The sequence below is a fragment of the Sebastes fasciatus genome, chromosome 11, assembly GCF_043250625.1.
Source record: "Sebastes fasciatus isolate fSebFas1 chromosome 11, fSebFas1.pri, whole genome shotgun sequence".
NCBI classification, from domain to species: domain Eukaryota; kingdom Metazoa; phylum Chordata; class Actinopteri; order Perciformes; family Sebastidae; genus Sebastes; species Sebastes fasciatus.
The window spans coordinates 25,451,613-25,476,384 of record NC_133805.1 but is presented as its reverse complement, the minus strand read 5'-3'; the positions used below and the strand labels follow the sequence as shown (position 1 = coordinate 25,476,384).

Below are 24,772 nucleotides of genomic sequence, written 5' to 3'. Positions count from 1 at the left end.
TTTCAGAGCTCTGTGACGGATGAACATGCTCTCCCGCTTTGATCTCAGACTCACAGCACAGGGATAAAATCACCACAGCACAACATAAGGAACTTAAAGAGAAATGAAGCAGCCTCTCAGCCTGTCCCAGCCTCACACATATCAGAATCAACTGGCTTGCCAACACCATGGAGAGAGACTCAGAGAACCACCCCGCCTTTCACCAATGGGGGTGAAAACATGTTTTGCCCACTTATGTCAGGTTAGCTTGAAATCCTCAGTATAACATCATCAAACGGTTTACAGCTGGAATTTCCACCCAGAAGAGGGACTTTAATTACACTCTTAAAGGTGCAAAATTCGAAATTCAGAGCATTAATATCGCAGCAAACAACTATTTGCTATGTTAAGATATAGAGGAGTAATGTCTACCTGAGCAGAGAACAAAGTCACTCTCCCTCTGCGTGTGTTGTAATCCGAGCTTCTCTTTGCCTTGTCGACATAGCCGGGCTGGCCACGCTTGCATGTGAGTTCTTGTGTGTGTGCCACTGGCTATCGCCATCGCTCTGCACTGCACTCGTCCGGCGATTACAGCTGATAACGCAGTCCTGATGCACGCGTCGTCACGGAAGCGTAACGCCCGCCCTCCGGTCCCCCCGTTTTTTTTATTTTATTCTAATAAATAAGTTTCTTTATTTTCTCTTTTCTTATTTATTCTGGCTCGGTAGAGAGTGTTTTGCTTTTTTTTAAATATAAAGTCACATATATACATAGGAGACAGACGTGATGGACAGACATAGAGACGATAACATAAAGCAGTTCTGTTGTTTGCACTGTTAGCTGCTAGCCACCATCTCAGCTTTCGCCATGTTGAGAGCCATGTGGAGGCAATCCCTCAGTCATAGATATGCTCTGAATTTCGAATTTAGCCACTTTAACGACCAAAACATGTAGCATGTAGAGTTTGATCTGCATTGCTGACATTTATACTATTGAAAGAATTTCCCATACATATTATACATTAATGTTTTAACAGCTTGAAAAACATTTGTGTGTTTAATTACTCTTTGAACACTAGTGTATATGAATCACAATTACAACCTCCGCTATACAGAAAAGAACATTGTTAGTTAAATTACAATTAACATTGGCTGTGATATTAATGTCTGTCACAATTTTTAAATGACTTTTTACAACACAATATGTAACTGTGAACTGAATTGATTAAATTGTTTCTGCATCAGTCCCGAAAATTAAAATTATTTAATATGTGGATCTGTCCCGAAAAATCCCATCAGACTGCAAACTACAGTACGTCAGAAAAGCAATTGTAAGTTGATAATAGACATTTAACAAGCCAACGCTGAAAGCCGGCTGTACTCCTGATTAGACACATTTTCAGGGATTTCTGTTATTTATTATTTCTGTTATATCCGTTACGTAAATACACATCCTCTATTTGTCTATTCCTCTCTCACATACGCACACGGACGTACACACACGGTGAGTGAGTTAACCTCCACCACTCAGCCAGGCTGATGTCTTATGACAAACAGAGCAGGAGCTTGACATATATGATGAGATCCGGCAGCAGGAAAACTTCAGCTTCCTCTAGCACTATTATTACCAGTTAGTGAAACCCTAAAAGGTCAGGATTTGACGTGAGACCGGAGATATTACTCACTTGTGTGTGTGTATGTGTGTGGTTGTATGTGTCTACATAAGAGGTCTGTGTCCTCTGCAAAAGGCCAGGCGACGACATGTGAGAAGCGAGGTTCTAAGCAGAAGCAGATGATAGTGAAACCTGCGGTCTGTGCATGTGTGCCTGTGTGTGTCTGTTTATGTGTGTGTTTGCGAGGGAGGATATGCCACCCAACCTCAGACAGCACAGAGATATTCATTACGGTGGTGACTGGTAATCCATATGTTTGTACTGCAAGCGGTTTCCCATCACTCAATTGAGTTTCTCCTGCAAGGTCTCCCTCTGCCTCTGAATGGGACCTGTCACCAGGGGAGGTGAAATGTGAGGGGGTGAATTTTAACGCATTTTGTTTGTCGATTTGTACCAGCTCGCTGAGACAGCCAAGGTGCTTCCAAATGTCAGCTCGGTACTGTGGTATCAATATGATTAGCTTACCCGCGCCACATCTCTTCCTCTAATGTTTTCCAAATCAATAGCAGCAAGTCCTTGTCCCTGCAGTTCTGACAGTTTGCATTTGCTCTGTTTCTATATGTAAAAAGGGAGCTGAACAGACTCATAGAGATTCTGTGAACTGACAAACTTTACCCACACACTTCTAAAAGTTTTTTTAGATCATGCTATTATTCAGAGTGCCGAGGACTGTTTGAAAATGGGTTCAGCTTCTCATTTAAGAAACGTAGTTCGAGTGTTTGAGTGTTTCTTTTATGCATTGTAAGGTGTCCTTGGTTGTCCTGAAAGGAGCCACCAAATAAAATGTGATATTATTATTATGAGTAGTAGTAGTAGAAGGTAGAGCACATTTTTAAAAGGGAACTTCTGCATTTTTCAATCTGGACCCTATTTTCCCATGTGTTTGTGTCTAAGTGACTAATGGGGACAACATTTTTAGAAGTTGGTCCAGTATTGAGGAAAAGCGGTATAACTGGCAGCAGCAAGATGAGCTGCAAAGGCAAGTGAGCAGCAATGTAATGTTACATCCACTAAAAGTGCTTGTTTTTGCCACTGACAGGCTCAGATTATTATTATAAGTGTCTGACAACACTATGGAAAGGACCCTACGGAGAAATAAAACTGTTTGTTATTGTGTCCAAGTCCAGCTCAAAGAGGAGACTCGTTGTGAAATTTGAATATCCGTATACTCTGGCTCAAATAAATACAGGCGGCGATCGAATTCAAAAACCTCGTCCACATTGTCGAAATCCTCTAAATATTCAGCCATGACATTGAAAGTCTTTTAGATAACACTAAGCTACTCTTTCTGTACTTCAACACAACAAACTCTGCCCGGCTGTCACTCGCGTTGATGTATTCCACGTTTCCACCGTTGTCTTCCGGTAACACGTCACCTCACCAGATTTCAGAACGAGACTTTTCCTTGAGAGACACTCTTTTCATAATGTCAGACACTTATAATAACAATCAGAGCCTGTCATTGCAAAAACAAGCACTTTTAGTGGACGTAAATGACGGGGCCAGCTTGCCCTAATAGTATTACATTGCAGCCTGTGAGCAGCTGCCGTCTACAGCGCTCTCCATCAATACTGAAGCAATTTCAGAAATTGTTGTATGGACTGTTTTTCCAAATAAGATTTTAGTCTCGAAAACATCCTATGCTACACCGAGTGTTTAGATAATGATGTGACTCATTGCCTCTAGATACTGGCAGACCTTGTGAACAACTATTCAAATAGATGTTAGAAACATCAAATGAAGCATGATTGTGCAACCGCATGGTCTATCTACTTATTTTAAACAATATGTTTATTAAGATTTTCCACTTTTCCACAACAACAGAAACGATACAATCAATACAAACAGCATCAGCCTATTTTTGACTGATTCAGAAGTAGTTTAGGACATATTTGCCTTATTATTGCTGTTTTAAAACCGGAGCCAAACTTCAGTGGCAGCCAGTAGTGACTTTCATCCGTATGATGAGGAAGAGTTCATGTAAATGTTTAAGCACTGGTCAACAGTTTTTAAAGTCCTTTTTTGTTCCAGTCTAATTGATCCTTGCTAAAGAGAGGGAGTAAAGGGAGAATTGTGGCAAAGGCCAGTTTGTCATTTTCATAGATACACAGATTGAAGTAAAGCCACTCAATGCCAGTGTTTGGAGGATCTTTAGCCTCATTCACAGTGAAGTTAGTTCTGTGCACATATGGAGCCAGGTGGCCGGTCCTGCTGTCCCTCCACGACAGGCTTTTTAGACACATCTCCCTCCACAATGCAGTGCCCAATCATCACAAATCTGCCAAAAGCATACATGACAAAGTGTTGCGAACCACCCCCGACAATTAGCTAATTGAAAATGATCACAGGCCGGTAAAAGACAAAGTGGGCTTTTTAATGCCCTTTTGAAGTCCGATTCAAATGCAGACACACATGGATGCACATGCTCAATTCACTTGTGCTAAATTTTGAGCAGATACAGGAGCTGACTGTGAGTCTTCAGTTTTTAATTAGACGGTGGACAAAAGCCTTTGACCTGACCTCTCTAATGTTCCTTCCTTGTTAATCAGTGTGATCCTACAAGCCTCTCGCGGGCCTCGTGGCGGTTGTTAGCGGCAGTTCACTCTTGACAGTGTGCCCTCTCTCTTGCTCTGCCAGGTGAAGTGTGACCAGTACTGGCCGTCGCGAGGAACAGAGACCTATGGAATGATCCAGGTCACCATGCTGGACACTGTGGAGTTGGCCACTTACAGCGTCCGTACTTTCGCCCTCTACAAGGTACAGTACTGCCTTTTTTATTCTATTTTTTTATTTTATTCATCCTTTATTTAGCCATGAAGGTCCCATTGAGATACAAGATCTCTTCTTCCATTCACTAAAACATTTTTATGTTAGAACACATACAATACATAAAGGCAACACAATACATGCCATTCCAGCGATATCCATAACACATACTTGCACTTAACCGAGGCATGCTCATGAAGGACATGTTCCCAGCAGGTAATTGCAGTTCATCATGACTGGGGTCACATTTTAAAATGTAATTTCTTATTTTTCTGAAGACAGATAAAGGTCATTACCACAGGAATCGTTTCTTCACTGCTGTAATTGGTTTTTTACATCCAAGATTGGTCTCTTGTTCTCTAAAAAGCAATAAAATATTTCCGTTTTTCACTTTGATTCATATACTTCAGTGCCACGACGATGTGACCTTTATTTCTCCTCTTCCCGTTCTTTTTCCCATTACTTACTTGTGATTTCTATTATTATAATTCCTAATTAAACGCATGTCTCCAGCTGGAGCGGTTTCTATCAGGAATGGTGACAATGCCAAGAAGCTGTATCCGAGAAACTGCCGAGTTCAATTCAGAAATTCTACACTTTATCTACACCTGCTGCTGCTGCTATCAAAGTTAGGAGTTAACTCGAGACCTTTATTTAAAATAGCTTCATTTCTGATTAAATCACTTGTGCTTTTCAAATTTCAACTGTAGAATTTCAGCTCGCTTTCATCCAAACAGTGTGACCTTAACCTGTTGAAAACGTTTTTTTCACCAGCATGACAGGTTTATCTTTAAAAAACAGCTATTAACAGTTTACTATGTCAGGATATCTTAAACCGTTCTACTCTTTCCTGCAGAATGGCTCCAGTGAGAAGAGAGAGGTGAGACAGTTCCAGTTCATGGCCTGGCCAGACCACGGGGTGCCAGAGTACCCCACCCCCATCCTGGCCTTCCTACGGCGGGTAAAGGCCTGCAATCCTCCAGATGCAGGGCCCATGGTGGTCCACTGCAGGTGGGTGTAGACTGGAACAAGCTCAGTATGTGTGCACACAGTAAATTAACTGCCAATTGTCCCCATCACATTTATTTATTTTTGCATGGCTTGTCTCCTTCATGGATGATCAGGTTTGGTTAAGACAAGGTTGTGTTCTTTAATCAAAGATTAATGCCAATACACCGTAAAGGACACCACATGCAACCGATATATGGAAATCCTGTTTTTGGGGTCAACACCTTCCCCAATCACAAATGTTGTGCACAATCTGCAGCAACAGTTTCATTATGGTCCAGCTTTTGTGCTGAAGGGTGTAAATCAACTAATCTGGAACGCAAAATGTCCAGTTTTCAGCTGTCAAACAGAGAGAACATACGTAATAGGACTGGAGAACTTATCTTACATTACATATTCTCAATGCATCTTGACTCATCTAAATTTTTTGATCTCCGTACCTGTTTTGACCACATTCAGATGAACATTCGTACACATATAACCTCATATAATGTGAAGTTGCATTTTGATACACACTCATATAGTGCATATATCACAATAAGGGTACGGTTAGAGAAATTAAAGAGTAACTTCGGTATTTTTCAACCCCATTTTCATCATTCTAAGTGACTAATAGGGGACAACAATTTTTGAAATTGGTCCAGTATTGAGGGAGAACGTTAAACGGGCTGCAATGTAATCGCTCGCAATTCCGCACCGTCAATGTACGTTCACTAAAAGTGCTTGTTTTTGCCACTGACAGGCTCAGATTGTTATTTTAAGTGTCTCTAAATATGGAAAGGAAGGGAAAGCAAATAAAATGTTTTATTTACCTTTCACTTGATCCGATCTTTTAGATATTGTGTCATGTGACTTGTTTGCCGGAAGACATCGGTGGAAACGTGAGTGCCGGTGTTGTCAGTTTGTTGTGTTGGAGTACAAAAACTGTAGCTTAGTGTTATCTAAAAGATTTTCAATGTCATGGCTGAATATTTAGATGATTTCAACAATGGGGATATGACGGGAGATTTCAGAACGAGACACAATAACAATGAGTCCAGGTAAACACAATAACAAACAGACAGGGTCAAGTGAAAGTTAAAGAAAAATGTTTTATTTCTCTGTAGTTTCCTTTCTATAATGTTGTCAGACACTTATGATAACAATCTGAAGATGTCAGGGGAAAAACATGGGAAAATAGTTGAAAAATACCAAAGTTACCCTTTAAGTTCATATTCTCGTGCAAAAACTAACTAAAGGTTACTGACTGATAAAGAGATCATTTGTATCTTGTATGATAAATACTCTTGAACGATATATTAACTCAATACTGTTGTGATTAAATAGTTTATAAGTGCTTTGGATTTCCAGCTCAACACTGATGACCTTGTGCTTTAGTGCTACTTCAGTCTCTATTGATGTTTACCATTGTGTTTCTACTATCAATGGATCTTTTGTAAACAGACGTAAGACAATTATCTGCTATATATAGTGAAGTTATTCACATCTCTTCTCTCTCTGTCTCTCCATCAGTGCGGGCGTGGGCAGGACTGGCTGCTTCATCGTGATCGACGCCATGCTGGAGCGCATGAAGCACGAGAAGTCCGTAGACATCTACGGCCACGTGACGTGCATGCGCGCCCAGAGGAACTACATGGTCCAGACCGAGGACCAGTACATCTTTATCCACGAAGCACTGCTGGAAGCCGCCACATGCGGTAACACCGAGGTTCCGGCACGCAACCTGTACGCCCACATCCAGAAACTCACCCAGCCCCCGCCCGGCGAGACGGTTACTGCCATGGAGTTGGAGTTCAAGGTGACTGATAAGCTCACACCTCAGACAAGTATTACTTAAGGCTCTATTTGAGTAGTGTCAAAAAGGTACTTCATTTTTTACCAGTGCTGTAATTGACTCCTGCTGATGAAGCATTTAACTTAAGAAAAGACATTTCAGAAGAGCTTATCCTGATTTATGGTGCACTGGATAGTTTGCAGGGGTGACATTGTAACTCTGTACAGTAAGTGAGCTTTTGTTAATAATTAACAGATATTAGAAACATTTTCAATCCACTCTGATCTGGAAACTTTATTGTTTAACGCCATGAAAAGAGCATCAGACTTCAGTTGTGAATTATGACCCTCTGTCCAGGGTGTCGCTGTTGTGCCTGTGTGGTCACATAGAGGTTTAAGCATGTTTGAATCACCAAATAAGTCAATGCCCAGGAATTTGTCTCTGACATTGGTGCTGATCTCAGCAGCTACAGGAGCATCATTACGTATGAACACACATGTTTCAGGGACAAATGGACCAGAACAAACACACATAAACACACAAACAGATAAACGTGGAGAATTACAAAATGACTGACACTCGCACGTACACGCAGCTGGTGTTCAAGGTGACTCGCAGTCACACGCACACGCACACCTTCTGTCAATAGCCATCGACTGTGATGTTATTACACACTTTCCTCCCAGCGCAGCTCTGCCATTAGCCCTCTTATGACCATGATCCATTCTGTTTGAAGTGATAATAGCATCTACACTCCTGCCAGCAACAGAGAATGAAAGAGTGAGAGAATGATTGCGGCGTATGTGGGGGCCACAGCCTCCATGCCCACACAGTCTGGCCACAACACACACACACGAATTCTTCCGGAGTATCATGACTGTCCATACACACTCCTGTGCTGTCCATCTGTGCTCTGTCCACTGCCAGCACTGGGCTTGTCACGCCCACAGTCCTTCAAGCTCTGGGACTCTATAGGAGACAAGTCCACTGCACTTAGTCATACCTACCAGCAGCGTTTCTTATTTATCTTGAGTCTAAGTCTAAATAGAGACTTGACAGGGAAGCCTTTCAGACTTCCTTGTTTGTTTACAGCAGGTCACAGGTCACTAATTTTTCCTCTCCATCTCTCTCCCTGTCTTCTTCCAACCTTTTATTAAACAGAGACTGGCCAACTCCAAAGCCCACACGTCACGCTTCATCAGCGCCAACTTGCCCTGCAACAAGTTCAAGAACCGCCTGGTCAACATCATGCCTTTCGAGTCCACCCGCGTCTGCCTGCAGCCCATCCGTGGCGTCGAGGGCTCTGACTACATCAACGCCAGCTGCATCGACGGCTACAGGTCAGCAAAGGACTTCAACTTTCAGATTTGAGCTGAATGCAGTCACAATGAGTGAGGCTAAAGTGCTGACTTTGAGCTTTAAAGGACCAGGCTGCATTGTTCTATATTAATCTAATTAACAAATCCCATGGAAAGACCAAAGCCAACAATGCATTAACCAACTTCACAATCCATGCCACACTGCCTTTGGCTCTCATCCCCGAGTCCATTTGTTCTTACTGGAGATATAAATCTTAAAAAACGGTTCACAAATGTATAGTTCCCACGGCTTGGTAATTAATTTCCCAAAACAGCTGGGCTCTGTAGTTTTTAGCAAAAGTTACTCAAACTGGAGTAAATAGATCATTTATTGAGGACTATTTTCAGTGATGGATTAATGCACATTTGTTGCTCTAGTGAGTATTTAAAGAGGACCTATTATGCTTGTTTTCAGGTTCATACTTGTGTTTCTACTAAAACATGTTTACATGTTATTTTTCTCATACCAGCTGCACCTCTTTTCACCCTCTGTCTGAAACGCTCTGTTTGAACTCCTGCCCCGCCTCCGGAAACCCCAGTCTGCTCTGATTGGTCAGTTGGCCCACTCTGTTGTGATTGGTAAACTGAACCAAACTCTTCGGACACCTCTTGAGCTCCACTCTAACTAGCTTTGTTTGAGGGCGTGCCAAACTAGCTGCCAGGCAGGTATTATGCAAATGTGTTACTTGGTGACATCACCACGTTCCACAGAAGGAAAGACAGGACTTTAAGCAAGGCGTTTCAGTCAGTTCAGTAGCAGTGTTTCTGTGGGGGAGAGGAACTCCCTTTGGCCTGAACTTTGGGCTTTGTAACTTTGCAGACATTTTACATGCACAAAAAAAAACATATGACACACTAAAGGAAAGGGGAAAAGCACAAAAGCATAATAGGTCCTCTTTAATACAGCAGGATGGTGTGTGTGGCATTGACATGTCACCCAGTGCAACAGTGTGGCTCATTGGTGTGTTTTTACAGGAACAGTGTGTTTCAGGGGATCTATTAGCAGAAATGGAATATAACATTCAGAACTATGTTTTCATTGGTGTTTAATCACCTGAAAATAGGAATCATTGTGTTTTTGTTAGCTTAGAATGAGCCCTTCATATCTACATAGGGAGCGGGTCCTCTTCACGGAGTCCGCCATGTTGCTCTGCCATGTTCCTACAGTAGCCCAGAACGGACAAACCAAACACTGGCTCTAGAGAGAGCCTTTCGCGTTTTTACATCACCTGAAGGCCACCGTAGTTCTCCGACATGCTTGTGAAACTGCTGTAACGTGAGCCGCAGAGTGAAAAACCGTGGCACCGCCAGCTGCCGTTTGACTTCCGTTGCTCCTAAAGTAGTGTTATTATAGTAAGGATGACCTCTGGGTGTTCAGCTCTTTTGTATACATAGTCACCCAATTTTAGGACATAGTAGCAGGACAGTGATCCTAAACATGCATACAAAGCAACCAACAATATTTTTTGTGGCACCACAATGAAATAGTCACCTGTCAATCCAACGATACAGGTTTGGACCACACTGAATGCAAAAGGTGAATATGGCTGCCGTACAGGACTTGCTGAGCATTCAGGGGAAATGCCAAGGGTCTGCTGATGTTAATGAGTCAAAGACTTCAAGGCAGACATTGTTTGAGAGTCTGCTCTTTAACCTCACAGTTATTGTTTTATTTCAAATCCAATGTCTTGGAGTACAGAGCCGGCACAACAAAAATTGCCTCGATGTCCCAATACCTTCTGGACTGCACCAAATGTGCTTGCAGGTGTTTTCTGGCATCAGAGATTGTTACAGGTGTGAAAAACCCAGTAGGTATTCACAGCGGACTAGATGAAAATGTATGGGAGGGGACTGGAGATGAGTCCGCAGTGGGCAGTATCCAGTTGCAAGAATTACTCGCGGCTCTGTCAATGTGGCTCTCGTCCGCTGAGCCACTACCGCTTTCATATCCAAGCTACTGCACGTCCTTGTGTGCTCTGTGAGTCCAAATTGCTTCCTAGAGGGAGGAAGATGAAAAGGCAGCTCTGTGTTTTATATCTATATAAGTACCACAGAAGAGACAGAAGGAGCTGACTCGTCTGTGGTTGAAGTGTACAGCGAGGGGATGGATTTAGCGAGCCTGAAATGCCATTCAGTCAATATGGGGTTCTGCTTGGTACTGGGCCATGACAAGAGACAACACCTCCCCACCCTCTAACCCCCTCCTCTTCCTCCAGTCCTGTTGTTAATGAGACGGTGCTCCGCAGAGGCAGACCCTCTATTGTTGCTGTGTAAATAGCATAATTGCAGCAAGAGAGTAGTGTAATGAAGTGTGTTTCCAAAACCCCTCCCTCTCTTTTTTTCTCCTCCATGTTCTCTGCTTTTCTCTCCCTTTCCTTCTTTATTTTAACCCTTTTCTATCTCTGTCTCTCACTATTCTCCTCCTTAATCTGTCTCCTTCGCACCTCTTTTCGCACTCGCTCTCTCCTCCCACCCTCTTCTCTCGCTCGCCATCTTAATTTTCCGTCCAAACATCATGGCAGACACAGACATATCCGGGTGGGGACCTGTTGTGTGCGCCGGCGGCACTGTGTGATTAAGCCACTTTTAAAGCCTGGGCATAAATAAGAACTAAACAGGGGCCTCCAGTGCCCTTCACCCCAGCGTCTTCAAGAAAAGCCAATAATATGCTAAGCTAATGAGAGGCGAACCATTGATTCCAGCTATGAGCCCTGGATATGCTCCGATGCAGGCTGGAGTTTTAGCATTGTAATGAGGTTGAAATGAAACGCTATGTCCTCGAGCACTGCAGTCATGTGGGATGATGCAGAGAGTGCTTTGTGCTGTTTGGCAGCGCGCTCGTCAGGACACTGTGTGCAGAGGAGTCAGTATTGTGTGATACGGTTAGAATTGTTTTTGTTTTGGCTGGGGGCTGTATTATGGGGAGGTTAGAGGGGTCCACCCTATCAATTTGAAATTTAGCATTCATCCCCTGCTTAGCTTTGCTTTCCTTCCCTCCTCCTCCTCTGCTCTTATGTTCACTTTCCTACATTCTCATTTTCTTCCTTTACCTCTCCTCTCCTCTCCTCTCCTCTCCTCTCCTCTCCTCTCCTCTCCTCTCCTCTCCTCATCCCCTCTCCTCTCATTCTTCTCCTCTCTTTTCCTCTCCTCTCCCCACCTCTTTTTTCTTCCTCTCTTCTCATCCCCTCTCCTCCCTTTTCCTCTCCTCACCTTTCCTCTCCTCTCTTCTCATCCTCTCTCATCTCTTTTCCTCTCCTCCCTTTTCCTCTCTTCTCTTCTCATCCCCTCTCCTTTCTTTTCCTCTCCTCTCCTCTCCTTTCCTCTCCTCTCCTCCCTTTTCCTCTCTTCTCTTCTCATCCCCTCTCTCCTTCTTCTCCTCTCTTTTCCTCTCCTCTCCCCACCTCTTTTTTCTTCCTCTCTTCTCATCCCCTCTCCTCCCTTTTCCTCTCCTCACCTTTCCTCTCCTCTCTTCTCATCCCCTCTCCTCTCTTTTCCTCTCCTCCCTTTTCCTCTCTTCTCTTCTCATCCCCTCTCCTCTCCTTTCTTTTCCTCTCCTCTCCTCTCTTTTCCTCTCCTCTCCCCACCTCTTTTTTCTTCCTCTCTTCTCATCCCCTCTCCTCCCTTTTCCTCTCCTCTCTTCTCCTCTCCTCCCCTCTCCTCTCTTTTCCTCTCCATCCTTTTCCTCTCTTCTCTTATCATCCCCTCTCCTCTCTTTTCCTCTCCTCTCCTCTCCTCCTCTCCTCTCCTCCTCTCCTCTCCTCTCCTCCTCAGCAGTCAGTTGTACTTTGTACTCTGATGACCAGCTTGAGAGAGAGTAGCGCTCACTCTTTTTATTCCTCTTCTTTCCCTCTACTTTGTACACCACCTCCTCTTCTCTTTACTTTGCATTTCTCTTTCCCCCGTTTTCATCTTTTTTAATTTGATTCCTCACTCTGTTGCCTTCCCCTCCTCGTATGCCATCTCCTCTCCTCTCAACCAATCTGTTGTTTCTTTATTTGTGCGAGCGAGGCCCTGAGCATATTCTAATCTCCCGGTTCCACATTAGTGCCTCGCCTGCAGCACCTTCATTAGTTGTTCAGCCGTGGCTCAGTGTGTGTGACTGAGTGTGTATCGTAGCGTGTCTGAATATACATGCGAAACTACTGCATGCGTATATGCGTACACCTGAATACAAACTTGCATGTGCTGCAGACATGTGAGAGTGTGCGTGCACCATCATGCGCGTGTTTTGTGTTGGTGCTCCCTCTGTTGATCAGTGCGCTGCTGCCACCTGCTGTTTGAGAGAAAAACTGCTCAGCTGAAGCAAAGTCACGTAGGACACCAGCACAGCTCTGGCTCAGTGGATGAGCTCATCTCTAGTTTTGTGAGCATATCAAGCGCTCTCTCTCTCTCTCTGTCTCTCTCTCTCTCTCTCTCTCTCAGTCTGTGGAGCCTTACAGAGGAAGGAGGAAGATGTAGAGGATCTATACAGGCTTAAATAGCTCAGTGATGATGATAGTTGCCAAGGATTATTTGCTATGTGTAGGAATTTGTCTTGTTGGCATTAGGTTAGAGAAAATTTTGACAAACAGTACAAGGACAACAGGACTGTACATACTTTACAATTTGCAGTTGGATGTTTTTAAACAGCATGGCCTCATGGGTTTCCCTTTCCCACAAGTCATGCCTCATATATAAATGTCCACTAAATGTATATGTTGCTTTCACAGAACAAACATGGAGTAACACAGAACGCTCTTCCCCGGCCTTTGAATTTTATTAGAATAAATTTGAATGTATTTGAGCGCTTTATGAGACACCAGTTTTGTTGCACGTCTTATATCTTCTTGTCCGTTATTAAATTTCGGGGCGTGAGTTGGTTTAACAGTCTCTACAGCAACAGCACTCCTTTATCATTAAATCCATTTCTGGTTATTGCTTTGTGATGTGCTTTATAATAGCAGTTGTAAAAGCGCCATAAAGTTGATAATTATGATGTGTTGTGTTTAATCTCTGTGTGGCGTTGTGTCTTTAGACAGCAGAAGGCCTACCTGGCCACACAGGGCCCCCTGGCAGAGACCACCGAGGACTTCTGGAGGATGCTGTGGGAGCACAACTCCACCATCGTCGTCATGCTCACCAAGCTACGAGAGATGGGACGGGTAAGACGCTGACACATACTGTACATAAATGCATGCAGTGCCTGTTATCGTCATTGGACCATTTCAGGGAATGATAATAATGTTTAAACGCTCAGTCGGTTCAGCTAAGCTACAGCGTCACGTTGCTCAAATATTAATTCATTCCAACCCCGAACAGTAACTTTGGCTGAAAGTTATCTTCCTTATCACCATGGCTGGAATACATCTGGGTTGAAACTAGCATGCTACCGGGTCAGATTTGTCAATAATTGGTTGCATTCCAAGCATACTGAAAATTCCCATACTGCACGAATGCATCATCACACTTTGCCAAAGACTGGTTCTGTTTTGGTAACAAGGGAACTAAATAATGTAAAACCTAACAATATACACTCCTAAGTTTGTAATAACACTCCTACTGCTTAAAATATCAAGATAGAAGAAGCACTCAAGAAAGTTTTGAGTTTCAAAATAGCAACTTGGTATGGGTCATAAGGGCACCACAACAAAATTGAGGAGTGAATCTTTAATATAGTACTTCAACATTTTGGGAAATCCATTTATTCGCTTTCTTGCCCAGAGCTATATGAGAACATCAATACCACTCTCACATCTGTCTGTTAAATATGAAGCTACAGCCAGGTGATGGTTGGCTTAGCTTAGCATAAAGACTGGAAAAAGGGGGAAACGGATAGCCTGGCTCTGTCAGAAGTGGAACCTTTGTTCTAAAGAGGTGCTGGTAGACAGATGTGTTTACCTTTGGACAAAGCCAGGCTAGCTATTTCCCCCTGTTTCCAGCAGGCGGCAACCTCTGTTACTGAAAGGTTAAACCAATGCTTACACTTGCAATCTTTCTAATAACCAGCAGGGGGCGACTCCTCTGGAAGAAGTCTATGAGAAAATGAGCCTACTTCTCACTTGATTTATTACCTCGGTAAACATTGTAAACATGAGTTTATGGTCTCAATCGCTAGTTTCAAGTCTTCTTCAATACAGCATGATGTTCATTTAGTACATTATGGTCCCATTTAGAGTCAAATAGACCATAAAGCAGGGTATGCTTTAGGGCGTGGCTACCTTGTGATTGACAGGTCGCTACCACGGCGTTGTCCGGTCTGGGAATTGTGCGTGCTTTAATCTTACAACTTTAACCCTTTCACAGTGTGTTTTCAGTTCATGAAAGTTATTTCTTACATTTTGGTCGCCTAAAAATGTCTTAATCAGTGTTCGGTTGTACTTAGCTCCATCTTCTCGTTTCACTTCTGGTTGTAAAAAAAAACCAATATGGCGACGGCCAAAATGCCGAACTCGAGGCTTCAAATCCGCAGTCCACCAACCAATGGGTGACGTCACTGTGACGTTGTCCACGTCTTGCAGACAGTCTGTGATTTCTAGTCTTTATGGAAAGCAAAGCTGACCAGCTGCACCAGCTTCATGTTTGAGGGACAGATAAGAGAGTGGTATTAATCATCTCATCTACTCTCAGCTAATACACGAGTCAGCGTATCTCCCAAAACTTCAAACTATTCCTTTAATGAAAGAAATCAGTGTCCTCATCCAGTTTGATTAAATTCATAATATCTTTGACTGAGTTTTTTTGTGTGATTATGCGAGTGATTCCGACAGCACTCAACTGCATTTCAAAGCTTTTATCACCCTCTCATCCATAATCACAGCTTATGAACAAAAGCCCTCGTGCTCATCATCGCTGTAGTTGAGAACACAAACAAATGATGTAAATATTTTGCCACCTTAAATGAATCAGACAATATTTCAAAACCATGGATTAATCTCTCCTCAATTTTCCTCTGTGAGCATAGACCTTCTCATCACTCAAAATGATAAAACTGCACTCCTAATATCCATCCTCCTTATGTAAAAGTCAGTTGTTTTCCCCCTTGAATATGTTTGGAAAAAGGTTCTTCAAATATACTTAAAATTTTGCCTCCGTTTTCTTTTTGTAGGAGAAGTGCCATCAGTACTGGCCAGCAGAGCGTTCAGCCAGGTATCAGTACTTTGTGGTGGATCCAATGGCTGAGTACAACATGCCCCAGTACATCCTCAGAGAGTTCAAAGTCACAGATGCCAGGGTATGTTGGATTCTCTCTGTGTGTCAGTATCTGTGGGTTTGGCCTTGTGTGTGTCTGTGTGTTCTTCTCGTATGTGTCTATCTATGTGGCTCGGGGTGAGGACTGATTGGCATTTTACACAAATACGACCATCCAACCCAAATCCATCTTAATTTTAGGTTTTCACACAAATGCTGACAGTCGCGCTAAGTGTTAAGAATTATACCGGCTGTGATTTCAAGGTAGAGATGATCAGAACGCATCCCGTGTTATTTCTCCTGACAGGCTGACATCAAGTGAATGCACCATCAAACATGTTTACCCGGATTTAGTAACAGTATGCTCGCTCTATGGATTGTGTGTGTGCGTGCGCGTGTGTGTGTGTGTGTGTGTGTGTGTGTGTGTGTGTGTGTGTGTGTGTGTGTGTGTGTGTGCGTGTGTGTGTGTTACAAGATCACTGTGAAAATACATGAAAAGCATAGCCTTCAATCCCCGAGGGCCAGTACTGCAACTCCCTGTGATGCAGTAGTTTCAATGGGCTATAAATATACCTTACTGTCATCAGAGGGCCCACAGCACAGCACTCTAATCCCACATCCACTCCTTCCTCCACATCTATATACATCTATATATACAGTATCTGCATAGAAAGAGAGAATTACATTCCCAATATGCATGAAAAAAACAGTCCATTCACATATGCTGACATCACTGTGCCGTCAAATGTGGGACTCCAGCTTGCCGCTGAGTGTCTGTGAGTCCTGGTCCTAGAGTGCCACGGTCCTGCTGGTTTCCTCTCCTGCCAGGTCATCAGCTTTATTCATGTTGCATCCCAGGTGAAAATTAGATGATTTGATGGCTGCGGTGAAAACCAGCAGGGTTACGGTTGTCGCTGACATCGACTGGGAAGCTGTGCTGTGATGTTTTTTTTTTTGTTGTTGTTGAGTGCATATTAGAGTGAAGGCTGCAGAGAGAGAGAGATGTCTGATGCACAAACTGCAGAGTACAGCAGAGTGTTATTTACTCATAGAGATGAATAAAAGCATCGACAAAAGCTCAGCTGAATTATGCACATATACAGTATATATATTAGTGCTGTCAATCGATTCAAATATTTAATCTTGATTAATCGCAAATTAATCGCACATTTTTTATCTGTTCAAAATGTACCTTAAAGGTAGATTTGTCAAGTATTTAATACTCTTATCAACATGGGAGTAGGCAAATATGCTTGCTTTATGCAAATGTATGTCTATATTTATTTTTGGAAATCAACTAACAACACAAAACAATGACAAATATTGTCCAGAAACCCTCACAGGTACTGCATTTATCATAACAAATATGCTCAAATCATAACATGGCAAACTGCAGCCCAACAGGCAACAACAGCTGTCAGTGTGTCAGTGTGCTGACTTGACTATGACTTGCCCCAAACTGCATGTGATTATCATAAAGTGGACATGTCTGTAAAGGGGAGACTCGTGGGTACCCATAGAACCCATTTTCATTCACATATCTTGAGGTCAGAAGTCAAGGGGACCCCTTTGAAAATGGCCATGCTGATTTTTCCTCACCAATAGTTAGCATAAGTTTGGAGCATTATTTACCCTCCTTTGCGATATGGTTGGTACCAATTCCTTAGGTTTATACCAGTGTCTTCACTCTAAAACTGAGCCCGCTACAACCTCCGAATATCGATTGCGTTAATGCGTTTTGTGTCAAAAGTTTTATTATCGTGTTAACTTTGACAGCCCTAATATGTATATACTGTATATATCACATACATTTTTCTGCGCTTTGTAAATGTACTTATTTGCTGCCCCTCAGGACGGCCAGTCCAGAACAATCCGCCAATTCCAGTTCACTGACTGGCCCGAGCAAGGAGTGCCAAAAACTGGAGAAGGCTTTATTGATTTCATTGGACAAGTGCACAAAACCAAGGAACAGTTTGGACAGGATGGACCAATCACTGTACACTGCAGGTAAGGAGGATCATAAATTCATTTTAGAATCGTAAAATTAAGACAAATGTGTAGGCATAAAGGATGGCTGCTACTTCAGCGCTCTCTACATGCCTAAATGATTATGTTGCAGCAGAGTTCTTCTGATTCTCTCTGCAGTTTCATACAAACTGTGTTCATCATGCACCAAGTACAAGAGATAATGACGGAGATGTATACTGCACCAGTAGGGCGTCCACCAAAATGCTTTTTCCTAAGGCCAGCGTATTTATTTTAATGCTTTGCGATGGGAGCTCCGCGTCTCTTCTGCGCTGTCACTCTTTACACAGCCGTCCAATCACAGTGGAGGAGGGGCGGGACAAATAGCCTACCACAAAGACGTGATGAAATGTGTTATTATTATGAGTATGTTGTGGTCTTATTGTGTATCTCATGATATTGTTATTTACTGTGGACTTTATGTTGTCCCTTTTGTCTGAAGCACTGGACCAAAACAAATTTGGGATAGTAAAGCTGATCTGAATCTGAACTAAACGATCGTACTCGCCGAGATCTTTCCTCGCCCACAAAATCTCAAGAGCCCACATAGTCTGGCGGGTCCGTCAGCAAAGGCCAGAGCAAGCACTCTACCTTGTATTGACATGTTTACTTCCGTGGATATTCCGTTTCATAGTAGCCAGGCACAACCAAAGCATCTCAGCTGATAATCGCCTACAACTCTAAAGTGTTCTCAAGCGCTCCCAGCTGAGAGTTTTCAGAAGAGCACCTGGTGTTTTTCAGCTGGGAAAAAAATGTTTTGGTGGACACGGCCCCTTAGGTCTGCAGTAAGTCCTACCTTCAGGAAGATTATAATGTTTATTATAGTCATTTCAGAGGCTGTAGTTTGTGGTGCTGTTGAACTGTATTACATTATACTGAGAGTTATTTTAAGTATTTAATCGTGGTTGACAAAATACTTACATTCATGTCCAAATACTGTTTGAGCCAGGAATGCTATAAAATACGATGTACTGTACACATACAGTGCATTATAAGAGTAAAAGCAACAGAAATAGGTATTGTAATTCATGTTACCTGCTTACAGTTCGGATAGACTCTCCTCCCAGTACATTTCTTTATAATTCCACATTCCAGTCAGGCTTCCTTATTCAGAGAAACCTGATATTATTTACCGCAGTACAATGAGCTTTAATTCTTTTAATTGTGAAGTGAGTTTAGGAGCCTCAGAGAGTAGATGTTATAAAGACTCTTGTGTGTGTGTGCTCTTCAGTGCCGGGGTAGGCAGGACCGGAGTCTTCATCACCCTCAGCATCGTGCTGGAGAGGATGAGGTACGAAGGCGTGGTCGACCTCTTCCAGACAGTGAAGACACTTCGCACCCAGCGGCCTGCCATGGTGCAGACCGAGGTAAGAACGGAGATTGCTCATACTCAATATCCCACAGTGACAGGATGGTACTTCAAAGTCAATATTGAATATTTTTACGGTGTAAACTTGATGCTATCTAGTAAGTGTCCTTTTCTGACTTACTGACAAGTTTTTAGAGGTGCTTCAGAGTAGCAAACTCCTCTGGTGCTATCTCAGAGGGCCAGGGTCAAGTTTTCCTCAAATTAAAAATTGACAAATACGTTCGATAACAAACAGGCAAAGCATATTAAAGAAAACGGTTGTGGTGTGAATTTAAATGAGTTCATACACGTTTTAGATAAGATAGAAAATGAAAAGAAAAAAGTTTGATTTTCTCAACTTAAGGTTACTAAGGTGACACAGAAAAATGTCATTAGTGCCTCTAGTGCAAACACTCTAACGTAGTACAGCTATAGTTATAGAGAAGAGTCACTTTATGACTTCTATTGTAATCAACATATAGTTATTAGGGCTGTCAATCAATTAAAATATTTTATAATTGCGATTAATCATACGATTGTCCATAGTTAATCGTGATTAATCGCAAATGAATCACACGTTTTTTTATCTGTTCAAATTGTACCTTAAAGGGAGATTTGTCAAGTATTTAATGCTCTTATCAACACGGGAGTGGATAAATATGCTGCTTTATGCAAATGTATGTATATATTTATCATTGGAAATCAATTAACAACACAAAACAATGACAAATATTGTCCAGAAACCCTCACAGGTACTACGTTTAGCATAAAAAACATGCTCAAATCATAACATGGCAAACTCAAGCCCAACAGGCAACAACAGCTGTCAGTGTGTCAGTGTAATAAGACAAAATAACACGACCAGCTTTTTGTTGAAAAGCTCTCTGTGTCCCCTGAAAAGTGTTGCCATAATCACAAGAAGTCAAATCAAGTCGAATTTATTTATATAGCTCAATATCACAAATCACCAGTTTGCCTCAAGTCACTTTACAGCTGTACAGCATACAGCACCTTCTTTTCTTAGACAGATGAGGAAAAACTCTCCCCAAGAAACCGTCACGTAAAACTAGAGACCATCTTGCGATGTGGTCACACCAGCCATGGCGCCAAATCGGGCCAGGGGTGTAATGTGGGAGGACCAATGGCCAGGAAGAACAACAGAGGAGGGATCCTTTTCCCAGGACAGACAGACATGCAGTAGATGTTGTACTTACAGAGCAGACAGGAATAGTATAAATTACAGGTTGATATGTGATATTTAGACGTTCTAACAGAGGCTTCTTCTTCTTCTTGTTCTTCTTCTTCTTCTCCTTCTCCTTCTCAGGACCAGTACCAGTTGTGCTACAGGGCAGCATTGGAGTACCTGGGGAGCTTTGACCACTATGCAACATAACCACTCCCACTGAGCAGCCTCCCTGGTCAAACCTCTCAGGAGTGTGCCAAGTGTCCCATCTCAGCCACCATCCACTCACTTGACCCCCTAAAAACCCGACCCCTTCGCAGCTACCGGAGGGGAGGAGAAAGGGACGCGCTTGCAGACCCGGCGACGGGGTTCAACCAATCACAGAGATCCACGCCGACTTAACCAACCACATGAGATTTTGCTTTAAAAATAATAACAGAAACATTACAGTGACTATGACAAATATGACAACTCTTGTACAGACGCGACAGCGCAGACTGGCAGCTCGCCTCTCTGCTCTGTCGAAGCCAAACCTCCCTGATTGTCAAAGGCTACTGGTAGCACTAAGAGAGCACTCTCTCTGTTTTTTTTGTTTTTATTTTATTGTCAATATTATGATTCATTATGTCAAATGTTATTGTTTCGTATATTGTTTGTTTTTAATAATCATTTTAACATCAGACATTTCTTCTGTCTTAAACTGCCCAGCCTGGGGCGTGCATTATTTTCATAATCGGTACTTTTTTTGTTTTATATTTTTATTTTAGGGTACTTTAGCACAAGGGACATGTATTTTTAACACGTTCCTAGATACTAATACAGGAGGACCACTGTTCTCTGAGCTGCTGTCAGATTTCTTTTGTCACATGACATCTATTTTATTCATTATATGTGTCATAAACATTGTGTTTGGTCTTACTCAGTTCAATAACTCAAGAAAATTGCCTTTTCACTTGCCGTTTTGGATATATAAAAAAAAAAAAAAATCAACTTTGAGAAAATTGATTTCAGAGCACACACTTGCTAAAGTTTGGCCTGTAAACATGGTAGCTACTTATAAAAACAAGAAGTGAATTAGCTAACAAGAGACTAAATCAGAGGTGTACAGAAATGGAAAGCACATGATTTCTACGTGGTTTTTTTTGTTTTGTTTTTCATCAGAAGCCTATGGCATTGAGGCCTTCATACTCCACAGCGGAGAACTTACCTGAGGAAAACAGACTTTTGTACCCAAAGGGTAGTTGACAAAAAATAAACTCCCCGATCTCTGAATAAAGTTGCTCTTCAAGTCCCTCCCATCTCCTCGCTGCCCATTAGCGTGGTCAGTCTGCTGGAGTTGAGCCACACGGACCGAAAGGAGCGGAAGTGGTTCATATGGGCTGCGGAGTAGAGAGCCAACAAACGCTGGCACCTGTACAGAATCAACCATTCCTACCAGAGGGAAAGAGACTCGGCCCTTTGGACTGAAACCTGATATTATTTTATACAGAATAGAACTATAAATATATATATAATTATGATTGATTATATATATGTACAATTACATATAGATATATACACAGCTTCAAAGGTATATTGTTAAAAAGGATTAATTCTGCTGATCTACCAACCCTAGAGACACTGCAGAGAGCCTGCTGTCCTAGAGTGTGTATTAATGGAAACACCGTTGTATCTACTGTACTACCATAGTAATCTTCGACAGCTGGTTGTCCGTCTGAATGAGGAAAAACAGCACAACCCCCCACCCCACCCATCAAAACGGACTACTCCTCACCCAATCGCACCACTCAAGCACACATCTTCTCCCACACGAGCCGCAGGAAGGGGAGCGTCAGATCGCCTAAACGTTGTGGTGGCGGTGGTGGAGGCGATGGTGGGAGGGAGGGGGGACTTGAAAACTGGCGAAAAACTAAAATGTTCATTTTTACCTTGTGAATGCTTAGTGCTGTAGGGGTTCGATCTGTTGTACACACAGTCTGTTTTCTATTTGTTGATAAAGAACTGGAATTTAAAAAGAAACTGTTGATGAAAAAGAAAAAACATTGATGTTAATAAAGTTAAATAATTGGGTTTTTGTACAAATCTCAGCTTGTGGCGCTTCGTTTCTTGATCCTGTTGTTTGCTGTTTTGCCATTTGCCCATAGGGACACCAGGAAACTTTCTGCTTTATCTCTCTTTTCCAGGAATATTTGCCCATTATTCTGCCCAAAAAATGTTTCCTGATGTATGACCGCTGTGTCCTTTGTTTCAAAGCATTTCTAAGAGCTTCTTGTTGTCTTCTTCCAACGATGTAATTTAATGTTCACATACTTGAACGTGTGTGTTTGCAGGTGTCTAGCTAGGACTCCTGAAAGATATCCAACCATTCCTATTTTTTTGAAAGGCCCCCAAAAACCACTTTTCTTTATCAGCTTTTATTTCTGACAAAAACTCAAGGTCCACTTACTAGTTTTTTCTAGGGCTTTCTACCACGTCACAGTCTTCAATAACGGATTAAATTTGCTTAGTTGCAAGCCCCCAAGGAGGGTGTTACATGTCATCATCGCGTCATATCATTGGGGTACAACACAAGCGCACTCGCTGAAATTGAGCCATTAGCAACGCACAACTGCAGCTCCAGTTACATTACCCCATGTCCCAGCCTCTTTCAATAAGCCTTGCTCAGTTGTCATGGAGATGGCTTAGTTGTCATCACTAATTATTAAGGTAAAGATATTTTAAATATATTTCTATGTATTTGTGCTTTTTGTCTTTTGACTGGTTTAAAGTGGGCGGGGCTCTGTTGGAGAGAGATGATGTCACATGATGAATGAATGATGATGACATTAACAGTTAAAGAATCTGAATCTTATGGCCGTAGTTGGGTTGTGTGCTTATGTTGCCATGGAGTCCTGATGAAGCAGATTGGTTATGTTCAAAATCTCCCTTTATTTAGAAAAAATAGTGCATTTTATTTAATGTACGCCATTGTATTAGAATTTTAAAGGTCTTTTCAGACCAAATACGAATATTTGTTTCGACCCCAGTGTGAAAGGCCTTTAGTGTGAAATGTATCCATTGTGCCTACAGTGCCTTCAAAACTTCAACAATGAAATGGAAATGTAACATCCATGACATGATCACTACTTTCTTCTAACAATCCCACAATGCAATGCATCTCATTTTGAGGACGCTCAAATTACAGCCATGCAACATGACACCTGTCAGTGATGACGCAAAATGATGATCACAAGTGTATGAAATCTCAATTCATTGCCCACCGTACTTTCTGCTAGTACCTTCCTTGCTATATATACAGTAGGTGGTTTACAGGCCAGTCTTGCCCGGTCCAATATGGCGCCCACGTTGACGTATCGCCACAACGGGCTGAAGCTTCCAATGCTGCTTCTATTGGTGCCTTCAAATGGGGTCGTGTTTACCGTCTTTAAGAGTTGGGCTCATATGAACGCCCCCCCCTCTTTTGGTATTCACTACGTGTAAGTGGAAAGTTTCTGAAAACTCAGAGTTCACGAGTTGTGACATGTAATAAGTTAAAGGGACTGTTTGTAAGAATCAGAAATGCTTGTTAACAGCGACACCTGTGGCCGTTAAGTCAACGAAAGTCAGCGTCGGGCTCGCGCTTGCTCGCTCTAAATAGACATGAACGAGCATCGCTCAAAACAGTGAGGCGACACACGTCAGCTAAAACCACAATATCACTCTATATTTCAGCTGCTTGGCAGTAATGTTATCTGACCAGACGAAGGTCTCTCAGTGAATCAATGCTGATCCTAGTGTTGGCTTTTCCTGATTCAGCCTCCCGACCGCGGCCAGAAGGAACAGGGGAGACAATGGAGTTTTGGTCAGAGATGATAACGTTTCTCTCTGCGGAGCCCCGTCACTTCACAAGACACGGGAAACCTCTGTTGGTCTGGAGGAGCTGCAGCATTTATTTCTGCACAAACGTCCACTGTACATTCACTAGATATTCTCAGAGCTAAAGTAACTCTTCTGCAGTGTGGAGTGTGTGATTTATACGTGTAAGAAGTTACAAACAGTCCCTTTAATATATTGTTATTTGAGTTGTATATTGTTTTTTTTTGGTAATTTTATAATATGTCTGAGGAAAATGTTGATATTCCCAAAGACCTCCTCTTTATCCTCTGTCATTATGCCTTAGCATTTACTGCATTATGTTACCTGCTTGTTAGCTTGCCTTGTTAGCCTCTGTGGCTCCTAGATGCTGACAGTAGCATTAATATTGCTGTTGCTTAGCAGCGGTGTTCTCACGACTTAACCACGTGAAGGCCAAGCATATCATGTTCATGACTTTACCATGTTGTAAAGTTCACAAGTTCACCAGTTTCATTTGAAGGCACCATATGTATACTGTATATGTCTATGCATGCAACATGCATGACACCTGTCAGTGATGACGGTAAATGATGATTCACAGGTGTGTGAAATCTCAACTCATTGCTCACTAGACTTTTTGCTAATTACCTTCATTGGT

General features: G+C 42.4%; 1 protein-coding gene across 25 annotated transcripts in view; it reads left to right on the top strand.

Annotated features, from left to right (window-relative positions):
• ptprfb (protein tyrosine phosphatase receptor type Fb) overlaps positions 1-22,362 on the top strand; it is a 204,827-nt gene extending 182,465 nt beyond the window's left edge. For all 25 annotated transcript variants that reach the window (XM_074651861.1, XM_074651880.1, XM_074651866.1 and 22 more), the window contains 9 exons: positions 4,289-4,408; positions 5,274-5,428; positions 6,938-7,223; positions 8,361-8,539; positions 13,572-13,698; positions 15,642-15,767; positions 17,577-17,731; positions 18,981-19,116; positions 20,422-22,362. In XM_074651861.1, the coding sequence (XP_074507962.1) occupies positions 4,289-4,408; positions 5,274-5,428; positions 6,938-7,223; positions 8,361-8,539; positions 13,572-13,698; positions 15,642-15,767; positions 17,577-17,731; positions 18,981-19,116; positions 20,422-20,490 (1,353 nt within the window). In that variant the 3' untranslated portion in view covers positions 20,491-22,362. The remainder of the gene's footprint in view (positions 1-4,288; positions 4,409-5,273; positions 5,429-6,937; positions 7,224-8,360; positions 8,540-13,571; positions 13,699-15,641; positions 15,768-17,576; positions 17,732-18,980; positions 19,117-20,421) is intronic.
• Positions 22,363-24,772: the final 2,410 nt, after the last annotated feature.